The sequence below is a fragment of the Guillardia theta genome (assembly GCF_000315625.1).
Source record: "Guillardia theta CCMP2712 unplaced genomic scaffold GUITHscaffold_194, whole genome shotgun sequence".
NCBI classification, from domain to species: Eukaryota; class Cryptophyceae; order Pyrenomonadales; family Geminigeraceae; genus Guillardia; species Guillardia theta.
Window position 1 is genome coordinate 68,999 of NW_005434482.1, and position 17,339 is coordinate 86,337.

At 51.8% G+C, this 17,339-nt stretch overlaps 5 protein-coding genes across 5 annotated transcripts; 4 read left to right on the forward strand and 1 right to left on the reverse strand.

Annotated features, from left to right (window-relative positions):
- Positions 1 to 573: 573 nt before the first annotated feature.
- Positions 574 to 1,605, forward strand: GUITHDRAFT_148170 (hypothetical protein; the record flags this gene model as incomplete). Its single annotated transcript, XM_005820034.1, has 8 exons — positions 574 to 672; positions 704 to 782; positions 824 to 909; positions 1,113 to 1,195; positions 1,248 to 1,286; positions 1,331 to 1,373; positions 1,418 to 1,464; positions 1,515 to 1,605. The coding sequence occupies 8 exons, from the start codon at positions 574 to 576 to the stop codon at positions 1,603 to 1,605; spliced, it is 567 nt and encodes a 188-aa protein (XP_005820091.1).
- Positions 1,606 to 4,609: 3,004 nt separating this feature from the next.
- Positions 4,610 to 4,930, forward strand: GUITHDRAFT_59227 (hypothetical protein; the record flags this gene model as incomplete). The annotated part of the gene is made up of 1 exon (XM_005820035.1): positions 4,610 to 4,930. A coding segment is annotated over one exon (321 nt), but the record flags the coding sequence as incomplete, so codon positions are not given.
- A 4,796-nt stretch (positions 4,931 to 9,726) lies between these two features.
- GUITHDRAFT_98434 (hypothetical protein) lies at positions 9,727 to 10,773 on the reverse strand. Its single transcript, XM_005820036.1, has 6 exons — positions 10,729 to 10,773; positions 10,525 to 10,583; positions 10,353 to 10,468; positions 10,206 to 10,309; positions 10,066 to 10,159; positions 9,727 to 10,014 (listed from the first exon to the last, which is right to left on the reverse strand). Exons 2-6 carry the CDS (start codon positions 10,545 to 10,547, stop codon positions 9,749 to 9,751), a joined length of 603 nt encoding a protein of 200 aa, XP_005820093.1. The 5' UTR covers positions 10,548 to 10,583; positions 10,729 to 10,773; the 3' UTR covers positions 9,727 to 9,748.
- A 967-nt stretch (positions 10,774 to 11,740) lies between these two features.
- On the forward strand, positions 11,741 to 11,971 carry GUITHDRAFT_81762 (hypothetical protein; the record flags this gene model as incomplete). The annotated part of the gene is made up of 1 exon (XM_005820037.1): positions 11,741 to 11,971. A coding segment is annotated over one exon (231 nt), but the record flags the coding sequence as incomplete, so codon positions are not given.
- A 348-nt stretch (positions 11,972 to 12,319) lies between these two features.
- GUITHDRAFT_45697 (hypothetical protein) lies at positions 12,320 to 12,772 on the forward strand (the record flags this gene model as incomplete). The annotated part of the gene is made up of 1 exon (XM_005820038.1): positions 12,320 to 12,772. A coding segment is annotated over one exon (453 nt), but the record flags the coding sequence as incomplete, so codon positions are not given.
- Between the last annotated feature and the right edge of the window lie 4,567 nt (positions 12,773 to 17,339).

Sequence of the window (17,339 nt, forward strand, 5' to 3'; positions counted from 1 at the left end):
CTCTCTCTCTCTCTCTCTCTCTCTCTCTCTCTCTCTCTCTCTCTCTCTCTCTCTCTCTCTCATGTTTCACGTGATCTCATACCCGACCATCTCTACCACATCCCTCGGCCTTCATTGCGCCCCTTGCGGTTCGCATGTTTCCATTTTTAGGTGCCTTTCATTGTGGTCCAAGTTTGACATGCCGACAGCTCTAAATTTGAACAATAAAGAATATGTTTCAAATCCAATGGAGACCCAGGATCACCGGGCGCAACTCAGTTATCAAGATGAAGGAGACAGCGAAAGTGGGAGAAGGCGATATGAGAGAACCCTGAGAGAGAAGAAAAGGAGGGGTAGCGACTTGAAGAGAGAGGAGAGCGAAACGAGGGGGAGAAGAAGGAGGAGTGTTGGACCTTCAGCAAGGCTGTTGTGGAAAGAGTTGAAGAGGAACATGGATTTTCATGGTCTATGATTACTCGGGAACGCAGTCCAGCAGCGCTAGAGGATCAAAAAGCTTTCTTGTTGAATTTTGCGTTGACGTCATGCTTGCAGTAAGGTAATTATTGAAGACATCATTTCAAGTCGGACATCATCATGATTCAACGTATGGCAATGCTCGGAAGCTTTGGTTGTGGTGCTCTAGCAAGTTTTGCGGCAACCTACGCCAGCAAGCCCAAGTTGTCGTATATCAAGGTGGAGGTTTTCCTGCTCTGCATGCGTTTAGGTTGATCGGAAGGTTTGTGCAGGAGGAATCGCAAAGCAATTCCTGTCAAGTGGAGCAGGAGGCTTCGAAGATAATACAAGTGAGCTTCGACTTGTTGTAAACATCTTTTGGCTCATGGAGGGAGGAAGGTTGCCGTTCAAGTGATCAAGAACGTCAATGCCTGTGTTTTCTGCACCAACTCAGCTGAAGGAGCCCCGCGATGCCGGGTCGTCAGCCCGTGAGGCTGTCACTCCGGTCCCTTCCTCAGCTCAGATGCTTCCAGATCTCCACCAGATGACCAGCTGACCTCTATGCGCTTCACGACAGGCTCGCACACTCGCAAGGCAACATATTTCTTTACCTTCTCCTATTTCACTCCTTATCTTCTGATTCTTGTCTCTCTTCTTCTTGCCCACCCGCTGCTTTTCAGGTTCTTGAGCTGCAACAAGACAGCAGAGCTTCCATGACTTACTTTGATCCGGAGAACGCAGCATACGTCTTCTTGGCTGGCAGGTTGTCACTCCCTTTTCTTCTTTCCTTCGACTGACATCAAAGTGATAATTAGGGTGCAAGTTGTCGGCAAAGAAACGCTCAATCCTGACATGTGAGTGTTAGAATCCCAGTGTTTGTAAATAACTTATCTGGTAGCATCAACCCCAACTTTATGTTCTCCGGTTTCAAACCTCCGGGAGTAAGGTCTCTGTGATCTTTGACTCTCATGATTTCCCTCGTCAGAAGATGGCTTCGATGCAGTTCGTCCCTCTCCAAGTTGAGGTCATAAGGTGATTGATCCGATCTGATGTTGACCATGCCTGTTGACCTTCTTGCCCAGTCCTCTCGATGGCATGACCGGCGATAAGAAGTCATGGATTCCCCCGGCAGCCTGGCGAGCATCGGACGGGTGGGCGCATGGGAGAAGCTGAAGCTGTCTCCGGCAGTCAGTCGAACGGTTCTGAGTTTCTTTTCTGCAGGACCTGGAAGAAGACTCAAGTGGACAAGTCAAGTTCAAGTTAGCGCGGCTAGGCAGCCTATTCGCACTGAATTAGCGCAAGTTGTAGTGAACAAGCGTGAGAGTACCGGCGGTCAGCCCCGCGTGCCGTCACTGAGGAACTTCGGCGATAGCCCGGCGCCGATTTTACTGCCTCGTCGAGTCGGAGTCTCGTAGCCGGGCAGTGCCGCCTGTCAGTGTACGGTCGGCGTCCGGCTCGCGGCACCGCCGCTCAAACTTCAGCGGGACCCTGACCCGGCGGACCGTGGCACCGTCACAGGGCCGTGCCACCGTGCCGTGCCACCGGCGAACTTGCCGGTACGGCCGGCCCGGCCCGGCCCGGCCAGTCCGACCGTCTAAAACTTTTACTCAAAGTTTGAGTAAAAGTTCCGAGTTCAGTAGTGACCGCCCGACCGTTCCGAAGTTCACCGAGAGTCACGTCGTACGGCAAATTGGGCCCGGGGAATCCGATCGTGGGGGGTCGCATCTCCTTTTTTTTAACCGTACCCCTCCTGTTGGTCAATTAACCAGGCAATCATGGTCTACCACCCCACACTCTGATGGGCAATAAGTAGGTCATATGCAAAGACACGAAGTGGGGGTGGGGTAACCATTTGTTCCAATGGACATTGGCGTACGCTCTGGTACTGAAGTTTATGATTTGAACGACAGATGCTTGGGACAGGCTTGCTCCTCAAAACTTGCCATACTACACTAAAACTATCGACGAAATATCAAATTCTGACTCACTATTTGGAATTTGAAGAGGAAATCTATCAAGGCTTCCGGATATCAGGAGATACATGAGATAAACGAAACGGTGGGGTGGGGTCAACAAACTCCAAAGGGAAACGGAGGCCGAGAATGGGTGGGGGTGGTGAGGGTACCCTCCTTTGATAGGACTATCAACCGGTGGGATGGCAACGAGTACACCCAATGCGGCTCGTTTTAAAAGGATGGGTCTGGTAGGGGTGGTTGAAAGGGTCTTGTGGTAAAGAGGAAAGGGGGTGGGTACGCAAGGAAGCAGCAAGTTTGCATGATACGAGACGGCGAAGTCGGATCGTAGTAACATGTCAAGACTAGACAAGTTGGTGAAAGACAAGCTGGATAAACTAGACAAGAAGAAGTTCTCGCAAACAGAGTTCGAACAGGCATGCAATGCTGGTCAGCTGCTGATTGTCATCGAGGACAGAGTTTTCGATGTCGAAGGGTTCCGACACAAACATCCTGGCGGAATTTCTTCCTTGGAGAGATATTACGCCCGGGACGCAACCGAAGTTTTTTTCCGTGTGCATGGACCAAATGCACACCGTAGCTTGGAAGAACTGTACATCGGGGACCTGGTTCCTTCGATACAGATCTCTTGCAACGTAAACGCGAAGCTGGATGATGTTGAATCAAAGTTGGCCAAGCAACACGATAGTCATCAGCATGAATTTGATCCTCAGTCGAGTAAGTGTCCGTTTGCTACACTTACTGGAACCCTCAAGGACCCTCCGCATCCAGGCATGTTCCACCAGCATCCAGCCCACGAGCACTTGGATTCAGGTGGGAAGGAGAACGAGGCAAGATGTCCCTTTCAGCACACGCTCAAGACGCCGGATGAGTCTCTCCCTGAGAATCCTCCAGTAGATAGCAGTCACTCCAAAGATAATCGAGAGAACGAGGTAGCCAGCATAGTCAAAGCGTCAGGTTTCGATTTCGCATATCCCGAAAAGGACAAGGCATTTGATGGACACTGGCATTCTGATCGCAACAAGCATGAGCCACATTTCAGCACCTTAGAGGCTCTAGTGGAAGAGATTGACAATGAGAATGTGTCTAATGGCGACAACAAGACTGAATCTGATACTCCAACCTCTTCAAACAGTGATGGCGTGAATGAGCAGAGCTCACGGCCTAGTAAACCTGTCGGCGATGATGCTCCTCTTGATGGTTTTACGAGGGTGAAGTCCGGAGGAACTTTCTCTAGGTCAAGTTCATCCGGATCATTTTCGAAGAAGATCGTTGAAAACGTTCTCAGACGAACTGGGTCTGGATCTAGTCTTCGATCCTGGAAGGAGAACCTCAAAGGCGATGTTCATGCGGAGTTAAGCGAAGGAGGATGCCCCTTCAAGGCCTTAACCTCTCTTCCGACTGAGTTTGCTGCGGCTCGAGGTCGGAGGAGAAGCTCTGTTACTAAGCAAGACTTTTCTACGCGTAGAGGATCTGGAGTGTTTCCTGGAGGCAACGATTTCTTCTCCGGTCCAGGCAAAGCTCTCGAGTCTCCTCGCTCCATCCGATCTCGTGATAACGCCTCTGTCGCGTCTCGTCAGGTCTCAGTATACGCGCAGTCAAAGCGATCAGGCCACGGCACTAACTTGAGGTCGAGCGGCGGCGTCTTTCGAGGAGCAAGGACTCGCAGGAAGGCAATGACGCACAAAAAGTCCTCTGCTCCTCCGATCAATCGCGCGGAGTGGGATTTCCATGCTGCGAGACTGGAGTCGTCTTGGAAGAAGCTTTTGAAGGTCGTGTCGTATGCAGATCTAGGAGGAGCAATCTACGAATCTGTTCGCGACAATGATATTCTAGAACCTCTCTTTCGTTTTACGAACAGGTCTGCTCAAGGCACCAAGTTCGTTGACATGTTGTCAAGCATTGTTGAGAACTTGAACTCACCTGCAAATGTCTACCAGAAGATTGCTGACCTCGCGCCTCTGCATCACCGCAAAGGCGTAGAAATCAGTCACATGCCAATGATGCAGATGATTGTGTTGGGCGTCTTCAGGCACGCGCTGGGAGATGATTTCAGTCAGGAGGAGATGCAGTCATGGCTGTGGATGTGGGAGTACCTCACTACTGCTCTCGATGTCTCCTTGAAGGTCATCTGTTCTACTATGGGCGTTGTAAGAGACTCTTGGGAGACCATCTTGGAGTCCTACACGCCTGGTCAGCTGGGGGAGATGATCTACGACTGCCTTTTCAAGCTTGCTCCTAACGCCACTCACCTCTTCACCAAGCCCCGCGAGTATATGGCCATCAAAATGGGCGATACGCTTGGAATGCTAGTTTCTTTTGCTGATGATCCAGACGACATGAAGAAACAAGTGGCATCGCTGGGTCTGCGGCATGTCAAGTATAACGTTCGTCCTCATCACATTCCTCTTATCGCCCCCGTGATTGTCAACGTGCTTGCTGAGGCTTGCGGTGAAGCCTGGAGCGAAGAAATCGAGCAAGCCTGGTCCACAGTGATTCACATGGTCTGTCAGAACATGGTGGAAGCAATTCAAGATGGTGAAAACTTCGCGACCAATTTGGAATATAGTAGCCAACAATTTCAAGAGGTTGGAATGAAGGACAAGCTGAAGGACGCTCTTTATGAGAAACTCAGGAATTACTCCCCTGAAATATTCGAAGTGCAAGCTCAGTCAGATCCCAGAAAGCTGTACAATGAAATCTCGATGTCCCAGCTGCAAGCGGAAAACACAAAAATCGCCTCAAATCACAAGGTGGACTTGTTGTTATCGTTAAGTAGTAATAACATTGCAGAGTTTTATGCAAGAATATGCCTCATTCAAGTCCGGACTCACAAAGAAATCTTCAAAGAAAGACGTCTCAAACGAAAAGAGCAACAAGGAGATGTCGAAGCTTAACAAGGGCACGAAGGCTTATGACGCTTTTGAAGTGTCTTTGTACTTTTACCTCCTCGTTTCTTGATATCCTATCCAGGGCCTGATCGACTTGATCGTGGAATTCAATCTTGAGATCCTGAAGCTTGTTTGGGAGCCCGAGAGACAAGTCGAGGTTGTTTACATCTACGCGCCCAAATTTTATGCCATGTAAACGTCAAGCGAGTATTTCTACCTTGTTTGACATCTCATGTAGGGGAATCAGGAACAAGCATCTCAAGAACATTGCTAGATCATTGCAAGAAGCGATGGTTGTCGTTCTCGACGACAGGTTTGGGACCAAACTGCCTGCAAACTCTCTAAACAAGACTCGCAGGGCTGTTGAGAACTTCGATGATTGTCTACAATGGCTATGGAGGTTGATCCTTGATGTGAGCACAAGACGTTACGGTATTGTTTGTGATCGTTTCCGCGTTACAACAGGCTTTCACAAAAGAGCTTGCTATCATTGAAGAAGCTAAGTATGAACTGATTCTCGATTCATACGAACAAATCAGATCTCAATGCGAAGATGAAGTCTGCCTGAGCAATGCCCGATTGCGAAATCTTACATCTCGTGCAGCAATTAGGCAAGATATTCTGGAAGCATCTGAATGACTTGGTAAGAAAACTTTTTTACGATTGATTCAAATGCTCTTGTACCTGAAGTTCAAATACAGTCGCCCGAGCAAACTCATCTATTCAGAAGATCTCTCAAAATGTTCGTACGATCTCTCTTGCCTTTTTTTCATTCTTTTTGCTCAGGTGGGGAAGGCTGCTGCAGCATATCATGCGCATGTTGGTCATGAGCACTCAGGACGCTGAGGTAGGCTTTAGGTTGTCCCTCATCGCCCAGTGACGTTGCCAACGACAGAAATTCTTTCAAGTGCTTTTCGACCTGACTGTGAATCACATTCGCTATGGAGTCAAATCAGAATATCTCAGCCCATTCGGACAAGCGCTCATTCTCACTCTCGAAGAGGTGTGCACTTGTACCTTCACTCGATGGGTTGACAGGATTCTCAGATCTTGAAGCCTTCATGGTCGACAGACATTGAGAACATGTGGAAAGAGGTTTGCTACTTCTTTCCTTTCTCTCGCTTTTCTTTTCCCCTTTCTTTGCCTTTCTACCTCAAATTCTTCTTAATTCTTTGTGCAACCTAATCTGTTCCCTCCAACTGCAGCTCTGGCGAAGGGCAGCGAACAGCATGACCCGGGGGCTGAACATGGGTGGAAATGGCATCACCCATGCGCTAGTAGAAGGAGATGTTGGCATGTTGGAGCAAGCGATCAGTTGCGCTCCTCGAAACTCACGTGCTCAATGGCTTTGCGAGGTATTGTAGAGAGAGGGAGCAAGGGGGGAAGAGAAGCAGAGAGGAGTTGGTGCGGTCAGGATGTGATGAGATGAAGGTAATGGTTAACGGAGCCTCGATCTCTCCGCTTTACTGGGCCTTGAGGGATGGCAAGTACGCTCTCGTAGAGTTTATCCTCAGGTGTGTGACTCTTTTAGAGCGAGGACGTCTGACGCCGTGACAGTGACCTGCTGACTATCCGGGCGGACATACACGGTTACTACTACGGGAGAGAAGTGACGGCAGTTGAAATGTCGCCACTAATTTGACGGGAGCTGCAGGAGCTATTCAAGTTCCATGAGGACATTGTCGGAGCACTCGGTCGTCAGAGTGTTGGTCTCATACCGATACTGCTAGACGGGTTGCTGTGGCACGCAAAAGAGAAGGAAGACGGAAGGCTGGTCGGCCAATCCCTCACGTCATCCGCTTCTTCTGATTTCTTGTCCCTCTTCCTTCTCAATGCTCTCTCAGTGTGTCTTCTGAACTGTCATGTAGGTAAGAGTCAACTATTACATCAAAGACCTCTATGGCGATCCTGGCATCATCGAAGACCCTTGGAAGTCTCCACTGGCTTGGCTCATCAAGTTGGGTGAGAGAACTTTGATTGCTTGTCGTTGCCGTCATGCCATTGCTAGATGACAACGAGTCGTTCAAGCATCCAGCTGTCTGCAAGACCCTCGACCTGAAGTGGACGAAGTTTGCGCTCAGAGTTTTCCTGCTGAAGGAATCGTGTTTCCTCCTCATGCTTGTCGTGTTTATGATTCGACATTCTGTTGATCCCAGTGGCTGCGACTCGGCCCTTGAGGTGAGAGGCTTTCACGCAATGAAGTTGTTTGACAATCACCAAACCAGTGGTTGAGAGTACTCCTGCTGCTCTTGACGCTTGTTAGCCTTGGGCTGCAGGTGACCAAAAGACCAGCCTGTCAAACTCTAGTGTCTGACTTGATCACTGATAAGGCTTGGATCATTTTCTTTCAAACCAAGAAGAAAATCTTTCTCCCCTTGAAACTTTGGATCTTTCGTTTGCAAATGCCTCGGTTAGATGTTCAAATTAATTCAATGATTCTGACATCTTTGCAAAGATGTTTTAGCAGCATTTGGAACTGGATCAAAATTGTGGCCTGCATCTTGATCATATCCTCATTTGCTAACCAGGTCTTGATATCTTCGCGTGTGTATCAACTTATTGACTGTCAACTGATGAATTGTTGTTGCAGACATGCTTGGATGGGTTTGAAGGTGTGACTGTTTGCGTTTTCTTCAAAGTGATCTGATTTCTTCATTGCAGATAACAACAGTGTGAAAACTGCAGAAGCTTTCGCAGCCATCTTGCTGTGGGCCGAAATGTTTCAGGCACTGACATATGAAAGATGCTTGTATTCAATCTTTGATCATGATTCAGATCAGCATGTTGTCAACTCCGATGGCGGCGTTTGCTTACACATTGGGAATCATGGTTCGGGATCTCAGTCATTCACTGTATATGATCATCATCCTTATTTTTGGTGAGTAGGAGGCGATTCGCTTCCATGCCTGCCTGTCACATCTCTATCTCACCCACGTCATCTGTGTCTTCTTTCTCGGTTCTGTCTGCGTTAGCTTTCTGCTGCCTACCGTCCCGGCTTTGCCGTTTCTATCCTACTTGTTTTTGGTCTCTGATATCATGAACACATTCTCTTGTTATTGTTGATTTCAATCTTTCTCTGATGCTGCTTGCAAGGGTTTGGATCTGCTCTGTCCATTATCGGGGACCCTCCCTTTGACGAGGGATGGGACACTACTGCCGTTATACTGTTGCAAGAGGTAAACCTCAAGCCAAAGCCATTCCTTCCTAGGCTGAGACTATGAAACAGGTGATGGGTGTAGCTCAGCCCATGTATCCTCAAATCTCAAGCTTGACTCGTTTTCTTCTCCTCGTCTTCGTCACGTAAGTCTACTCCTGCTTTACCTGATTCCTCTTCACATACTCTTTTCGACCTTGACTATTTCGTTTACTTTTTCTCACTCTCCCGCTTTCTTCTTCTCCCTTCTTCATCTTTTCATAAACCTGCTTTGTCTCTTGCCATTTCCCTTGTGCTCTGCCCCCCCTCATGTCGTTTTCAGGTGTGTTACGATTGGACTCCTCAACGTCCTGATCGCGCAGCTTACCATCACCTACGATCGGCTCAACGTGGACAAGGAAGGCTTTGCAATGATGCACAGGTGAGGGTCAACGAGACGAGCAGGAGGAAGAAAGTCAAACAAGCAGGAAGCAGATGAGGGAGAGGAGGATCAAAGCCAACAATTCAAAGACAACCAGAGGAAGGGAGAGAAATCGAGACTGACTGCTTGCCAGGGCAAGTACGTGCTTGGAAATCGAGACCTACCTTCCACTGACATGGAGGAGGTGAGAGAGGGAGGAAATCGCCTGGCGTATGATGGCATGTAGGCGTCTCTTCAACAACATGGGGTTTGACCGCCCCCTTTCCTTCGCGGAAGGAGATGAGGGTCCATGTGGGGGCGTGCAGGTGAGAACAAGTCCAGAGGCAGGAGAGGCGAGGGGGGGAGGGAGGTTGTGGTAAGAGAGGGGGGGGAGGGAGGTTGTGGTAAGAGAGGGGGAGGAGGGAGGTTGTGGTAAGAGAGGGGGAGGAGGGGCAGGACAGGAGGATGAAGGGTGGGCTTGATGGTGTCGCAGGTTCTTGAGCGAGATGACTGTCCTCGCTATGTCGCTGATCGCATCTTACGCTTCACCGGGGACGCGAGCCCTGAAGACCCCTGGCCCTCCATCAACTTTGATGAGCCTCCTGTTGCCCATAATGCAGAGGAGCAGTGAGGAGTTAGTAGTAGGGGTCAAACTGAAGTTGAGAAGGGGTCAAACACCAAAAGGATTTGAATGATGGGGAGACCATCGAAAACCATCACCGACTGTTCTCACTCAAATGAATGAAGCTGACTCTTAACATGTAACTATGTAAATGGATGATATTCAAGATTGATAATGAATATTGTGAATGATTGCGATGAAAAAGAATGATAATCGGGTCTGATTGGGTTCATGTGGCAGGAGGACAGTGGTATAGTTAATAACATTTCTTGCCAATTATCGTGAAACTTGCATGTGAAACTTGAGCACCTGACTCCTCACGATGGATCGCAAGGCAAAGAAGCCGACGATGACCTCGAGGAAGACGAAGACCGTCAGGATGATGCTGCCTGCCAAGTCGAAGGAGAGCTGAAGAGGAAGTCCGCTCACTCGAACGGGAAGCGAGAGGACGAAGAAGAAGGCGATGGGCAGCTGCGGGATGAGCGTGAGGAGCCAAAAGCCAGTGAGCTGAGGGACTTTCTCCTGGAGGTTACCAACGAAGCCTAGAGGAGCACAGGGATCACTCGCTCGCATGCAGCAGGTGGAGATGCTACCCAGGTAGAGGCGGACGGGCTCCAGGAGGAACCAGACGGAGAGGACAAGAGGGGAGAGAACTTTGTACGCCTGATTCACAATCAAGTAATTTTCCTGCGCCGCACAGTGAGGGAGGGTCATGAGACAACCGATACATCACCTTGAAGAGCATGAGGGCGAGGGTGAGGGCGCCCCAGAAAATTGAGTAGAAGACGTTGAAGTAAAGAAGCATCTGAAGCGGCAGGCTAGAAGCAATCTGCGTGTCTACAACCTGGTCATTTTAATCATGTGAATAATGTGTGCATACTTGTTATCATCAGCTCTTCGTCATTTCCTAGCTCCTCCTGCTGCTCTTGCGACAAATGGACTTGTGCAAACAGACGTCCAGACAAGGATGTCAATCCTCGTGCAATCATACCAGGTCTGCCAAATATTAATCAGAACGAGGAGATTAAGTTCAACCTTCAAAATATTCATACCTTTTTGTTGCCGTCTTTGACATTTTGTTTGATTTCTAGCAATATTATCGGTGCATTCTCTACAACGTGAGCGCAAGTAAGCTGGTTCTGCAAAGATGAGTGGTTGCTTTCTACAATCCTTTGACTTTCCAAGGTGATCCTTGACTCTTATCAGCACTGCACCTCGCTGCTTCCCTATGCCCTTGCCTGACCGTCTTGTCTCACCTGATCTTGCGCTCCCTGCTCCCCTCCCTGGTCTCCTCCCGCCAGTTTTGTTTGCAATCTGGAAGGCACGGATCCGGCCGGGCAAGAGACGACTCAGAAATTCAAGTTCAGACTTCAAGCCTGAGGCTTAGTCCTGGCACTACCCGGTGACTCGGGCCGCCGCAAGCGCGGCCAGCCTGGCACGGCTGAGGCGGCAGTGCCGTGCTGGCTTTAGGCTCCGAGGCTCCGCCGTGACTGCCAGCCATTGATGATGAGTCAGTACGGTCACGAGTCGGTGGCCGCCGCTGATGCGGCCCCGGGCGGCCAGCCGCGCGCCGGGCCCCCGGCCGGCGGCGTGAGTCGGACTGGGCCTGAGGGTCATCAGTTTACAACGTGGCAGGATTTAGCCCCACGGGCAAGTTTAGGCTTGAAATCCAACCTACTAGTCAGCCGGGCACCTCCGAGTACGGTAGTGCTAAGCTGTCATACGCCCGGCTATTTTGCGCTCTCCGGGCCGAATGGCAAGTCGGATCGGCGGGCGGAGTGAGGGACACTGGGCTCATGTCACTGAACTCGGAAATATTCAGCCGGTCAAAAAACAATGATTCGAAATTTGGTTCCGACAACCCCCCCGGACTCCCCGAAGTTATCCGATCCGATAATCGATTGTAATAAGATGTGGAGTTGGGTACCGACCGGAAACCACTGAGCCGCTGGTTAATACCTCGCAAAAACAGGGAGGGGGGGGGGGGCGGGCGGGAAGGTACTACGGTATCTACCCTCCCCTGAGAAACGAAATACAAACTAGTATCGGACGGTCGATTTCTTAAGACTGACTCTGAAACGACTTCCACAAAATACTCCAGTATGAAACAGTTAGGCGATTTGCTTTCTTTTTTGTGCTTTTTTTTCCCCGAACTTTCGAACTTTACAGCGACTGGTAGGATTGGCTTCTCTTTTTTTACCGCCTGACTCAGACTGACAGTAGTACCTGCGCTCCTGGCACTCTCCCTCCCCTCCTCGCCCCCGCCGGATGGTAGCGGAGCAGCAACCGCTCGCGTCCTTCTTCTGCCCCATCAGCATGGTACTGATGACCGACCCTGTCTCCTGCTGCGATGGCAACACTTATGAAAGATCCTCCATCGAGACCTGGCTCCAGCTCCATCCTTCCAGCCCTCTCACTGGCGCCTGCCTCCCTTCCAAGCAACTTGTTCCCAACTTCGCTCTCCGCAGCGCAATCCAAGAGTGGAAGGAGCAACACGCGTTTTTCGTCCCCAGACACGAAGTCGAGATTGACCAGCAGCCTATCTCAGAAGGCTCATCCAAGACTCTCTACATAGGTTACCTCCGCATGCGAGGGCGAGGAGCGATGCCAGAGAAGATCAAGGTCGCGGTGCTCAAGCTGAGGCAAGGCGACGGCGAGAGAGAAGCCGGGGTGATGCTGAGTCTCGGGCCGCATCCTCGGCTTGTACGGTACATGGGGCAGAGCGAGGACGCCGAGGGCTGCCGCCTGCTGCTGACCGAGTACGCCGAGCTGGGATCGTTGAGGCGGGCTTTACTGGGGAGGCTGGCGGGCCAGGTGACGGGAGGGCACCAGATGGCGATGATGCATCAGATCGCACAGGGCATGGAGCACCTTGCTGAGCAGCGGGTTGTGCACCGGGACCTCGCGGCAAGGCACGTGCTGGTCTTGGGCTTCGATAAAGACGACTTGCGGAGGACGTCGGTGAAGGTGGCGGGCTTCGGGCGTGCAATAGACCTCGCGGACGGTACTGACGCTACGGTAGCGGGGCGGGGGCTGCCGGTGCGCTACATGCCCCCGGAGTCCATGAAGAAAGGTCGGTGCTCGGAGAAGAGCGACGTGTGGGCCTTCGGGGTGACGTGCTGGGAGATCCTGACCTTGGGCAAGACCCCCTACTCCAACATGACGGACGATACTGTGATCAGGTACGTGTGCGGGGGAGGGAGGCTGCCCCGAGAGGACATAGAGGGAGGATGTCCAGACGAGGTATGGGCTCTAATAGAGAGCTGCTGGTCGACGAGTGAAGAGGATCGCCCGACGTTCGCGGAGCTTGCGGTAGCTTTAGGAAGAGCCGGAGCGGAGGGGCCTGAGAGGACAGCATGGAGGTGGTCAGGCAAGACGCCTGGGCTGCAGGACGCATGGAGTAGCAGCCAGTCACTATGCCGAAGAATATGCAGTGTAGCAGAAGCTGCGTGGAGACGCATCGGGGAGGCAGCGGGCGGAGGGATTGATGTGGTTGCGACGAGAGTAAGAAAGCGCAAGTACCGAGAGCTTGCGGGACAAGAGTCAGCATGTGATGCTTTGGAAGGCATGACGAGTGCTGCCCGTGACCCGCTGAGCACAAGAGCTAAGAGGCTACGGGTCGGGGCGCCGTCAACGGTTGAGGGCCAAGACGCACGCGGGATGCAGCAGCTGGCAAGGGAGGCATGGAGGCAGCTGAGGACGGGAGCTGAAGACAGCATAGAGGCGGTAGTGCAGGAGATAAGGACGTACGAGGTACTCGCGGAGGTACAGCAGGCTGCATGCGAAGCCTTGGTCAGCATGGCTCAGAGCGTTGAAGACTACAAGCACAAGGCGAGAGAGGCGGGAGCGATCGAGGCTGTCGTCAGCGCCATGTCCAGGCACCCACAAGATGCGCAGGTACAACAGGCAGCGTGCGAGGCCCTGAGGCATACAGTGTGTCGCGCCGAAGTTAGCCAGGAGTGCGCGAGAGAGGCGGGAGCGATCGAGGCTGTCGTCAGCGCCATGTCCAGGCACGCGGACGATGTACGGGTACAGCAGGCAGCATGCGAGGCCCTGGAGGACATAGTCTCGTTCATCGATGGGAACAAGGTGCGCGCGCGAGAGGCGGGAGCGATCGAGGCTGTCGTCAGCGCCATGTCCAGGCACCCAGAGGACGCGGGGGTACAGCAGGCTGCGTGCCAGGCCCTGGAGGACATAGTCTTGTTCATCGATGGGAACAAGGTGCGCGCGCGAGAGGCGGGAGCGATCGAGGCTGTCGTCAGCGCCATGTCCAGGCACCCACAAGATGCGCAGGTACAACAGGCAGCGTGCGAGGCCCTGAGGCATACAGTGTGTCGCGCCGAAGTTAGCCAGGAGTGCGCGAGAGAGGCGGGAGCGATCGAGGCTGTCGTCAGCGCCATGTCCAGGCACGCGGACGATGTACGGGTACAGCAGGCAGCATGCGAGGCCCTGGAGGACATAGTCTCGTTCATCGATGGGAACAAGGTGCGCGCGCGAGAGGCGGGAGCGATCGAGGCTGTCGTCAGCGCCATGTCCAGGCACCCAGAGGACGCGGGGGTACAGCAGGCTGCGTGCCAGGCCCTGGAGGACATAGTCTTGTTCATCGATGAGAACCAGGTGCGCGTGCGAGAGGCGGGAGCGATCGAGGCTGTCGTCAGCGCCATGTCCAGGCACGCGGACGATGTACGGGTACAGCAGGCAGCATGCAAGGCCCTGTCCTGCGTGTTGAGTTTCATGAATGAGAGCCAGGTGCGCGCGCGAGAGGCGGGAGCGATCGAGGCTGTCATTAGAGTCCTCGATATCCACGCAGACAATGTGCGGGTGCAGTTTGAATGGTTCTGGACCCTCAAATACACCATGCAATACTTCCGATATCAGGGCACAGCGAGGGATGCAGCAGCAATCGACGCTATAGTCAGCGCCATGACCAGGCACCAGACCCGCACGAAGGTACAGGAAGGGTTCTGCAAGGTGCTAAATGAAATAACCAAAGACAACAAACAGAACAGACTCCCGGTCACCCAGGCGGGAGCGATCGAGGCCGTCGTCAGCGCGATGACCAGGAACACAGACCACGACGTACAGCAGGCAGCATGTGACGCGCTGCACAGCATGGTCAACGGCATGGCAGACAGCCAGGTGCGCGCACGAGAGGCGGGAGCGATCGAGGCCGTCGTCAGCGCAATGACCAGGAACACAGACAATCGGTGGGTACAGCAGGTAGCATGTGACGCGCTGCACAGCATGGTCAACGGCATGGCAGACAGCCAGGTGCGCGCACGAGAGGCGGGAGCGATCGAGGCCGTCGTCAGCGCAATGACCGGGAACACAGACCACGACGTACAGCAGGCAGCATGTGACGCGCTGCACAGCATGGTCAACGGCATGGCAGACAGCCAGGTGCGCGCACGAGAGGCGGGAGCGATCGAGGCCGTCGTCAGCGCGATGAATAGGAATGGGCGTGGCTCTGAGGCGAGCCGACGGCTGAGGTCTGTGCTTGAGCGACAAGATTCCGACACGGCGATGGTAGGGGAGAAGAGAAGCTGAGGACCGACGGAGGCAGGAGGGAGGAGAGGCAGGACTATACGACTTGAGGGTGAAGTGGCTCATCAGGAAGCAGCTCACAGAAAGGAGGGAAGAGGTTAGTACCTTGAGCCTGGGTCAAGACATAAGAAATCGAACAACCCTACCTGGATGGATGTGTGGTCAAATCTTGGGATAAGTTCTTCAAGGCGACGAGAGCTTCAGGGTGAAGCATCTCAGCAGGTGGCCGAGCTCAGCGAAAGGAGGGAGGCCAGAGCTCATAGGAACCGAAACCCGAGTCCTGCTGACGAGGACCCCTCGGGATCCTCTTTGTTGCAGGAACAGTTTACCCGTGGTGGCTTTTACAAGCGGAATAGGAGAGTAATTCTTGTGGAGTACAACCCGTTGGAAGCAGCCTGCTTGCATGCGAGGACGGGGGCCTCTTCCCTACGCGAGAGCAAGGCTTCCTTTCGAGGTCCTGAAGGGATGGTCAACATCTAAGGGGAGAAGCTTGTCAACTTCCAAGCAAACAACCCTCCTACTTCCTTCAGCCAAAAGACGGTACCTCTGTCTGCTTGTTCGAAGCTATAAAAGGATCATCATCTTCAGGACCAGGTGATCATCTTCCACTTTCGCGTGTGTGCCACGTCTGTTTGTGCCACACCTGTGTGTTGGCTTCACTTGTTTGTTGTTTGAGAATAAAGAGAGGTAGATCTCTTTCTCTCACACTGATTTCCTCTTGATAGAGTAAATCCAGCGCGAGTTCTTGTTGAGCTGCGCTTGAAGTTCATCCTGTAAAGCCTCGGGGTGTGACAGAAGGTTGGGATCTTGAGGTAAAGTGAGAAAATAGAAAATCGACTGACCTGGATTGATGCGTCAAGCAGTTAATTTGCTTTGCATTTTCTCGCTTCTTTCAAGCGTTGCACTAGTAGGAAAGAATGTCTTTTATGGAGAATATATATTTGCTGAAGTGTAAAAACTTTGATGAGCTCCTTGAAATGATTTATTGGAATGTAAAACTTTGATGCGCTCCTAAAACTTTGATGAGCTCCTTGAAATGATTTATTGGAATGTAAAACTTTGATGAGCTCCTTGAAATGATTTATTGGAATGTAAAACTTTGATGAGCTCCTTGAAATGATTTATTGGAATGTAAAACTTTGATGAGCTCCTTGAAATGATTCATTGAAATCACCTTTCATGTGATTCACGAGGACGATAACGACAGCAACGCCGGATGAGGTGACTGTCAGGCCCTGGCCTTGACGATGTTCCTTACACGGAACATACCTGGCGGCTGAGGAGATAGCAGGGGTCTCACGAAACGGATGAGTGATGCTAGCAAGCAACAGAACGACCGGGTCTCAGGCCTCTCAAGGACCCTCGCCGGGACTTCAAGGTCTGCCACTTCGTCTCCTTGGGCCACAACGGAACACAGACCCTACCTGGTCTGTTGCGGTGGAATGAACGGGTCTGCTCCCTCTTGCTGCAATGTGGCGTGCGACCTTTGGTACATGGTTCCCTTCTCCTTCCTCCGCGCTGTACGTGTCCTTCCCTCTCTCCGCTGTCTCCTAGCATCTTGAATAAACCCCTTTGAGTTCACACCTTTCTCCTTAGCATTCGAGGTCAGCGAGAATTCGCTTTGTAGCAGTGACCTACACGCCCTCTGTGCTAGAGATTATGCCAGCGTTGAATTTCTGTTGTCGACAATTTCACGGAGGATTCCAACAGAATGCGCGGACACTTTTACATCGTTCGTTTACATTGTTCGTTGCAAACAGAAACGAATCAAATGCAGTTTTCATTAACCAAGAGCGTTGGATCACAAGCTTCTTGTCGATGGCAAGATTGCTGATGACCAACTTTGAGACGGAAAGGACGGGTAGCAATCTGTTAACCTAAATCCTAAACCTTCGGGTCTCGTTCTAGTTGATCTGCACGAATCACGGTTAGGAATGTCACATCAGCGGCGACGACTTTCCTGGATGGTGAGCTGAATTTCGCACTGGTAGTTGCTTTTGAAATGATATCCTGGCCTGCACACTACGTTAAGGCTGAAGTAAAACTATCTCTATGTCATCTGCCGACGTCTTTCCAAGATTTCCAAGATTTGCCTTTCTTTAAAAGAAAGAAATCAAGGTAAAGAGAGAGATTGAGGGGGTAAAGAGAGAGATCGAGTGGGTGGAGAGAGAGATCGAGGGGGTAGAGAGAGAGATCGAGGGGGTAGAGAGAGAGATCGAGGGGGTAGAGAGAGAGATCGAGGGGGTAGAGAGAGAGATCGAGGGGGTAGAGAGAGAGATCGAGGGGGTAGAGAGAGAGATCGAGGGGGTAGAGAGAGAGATCG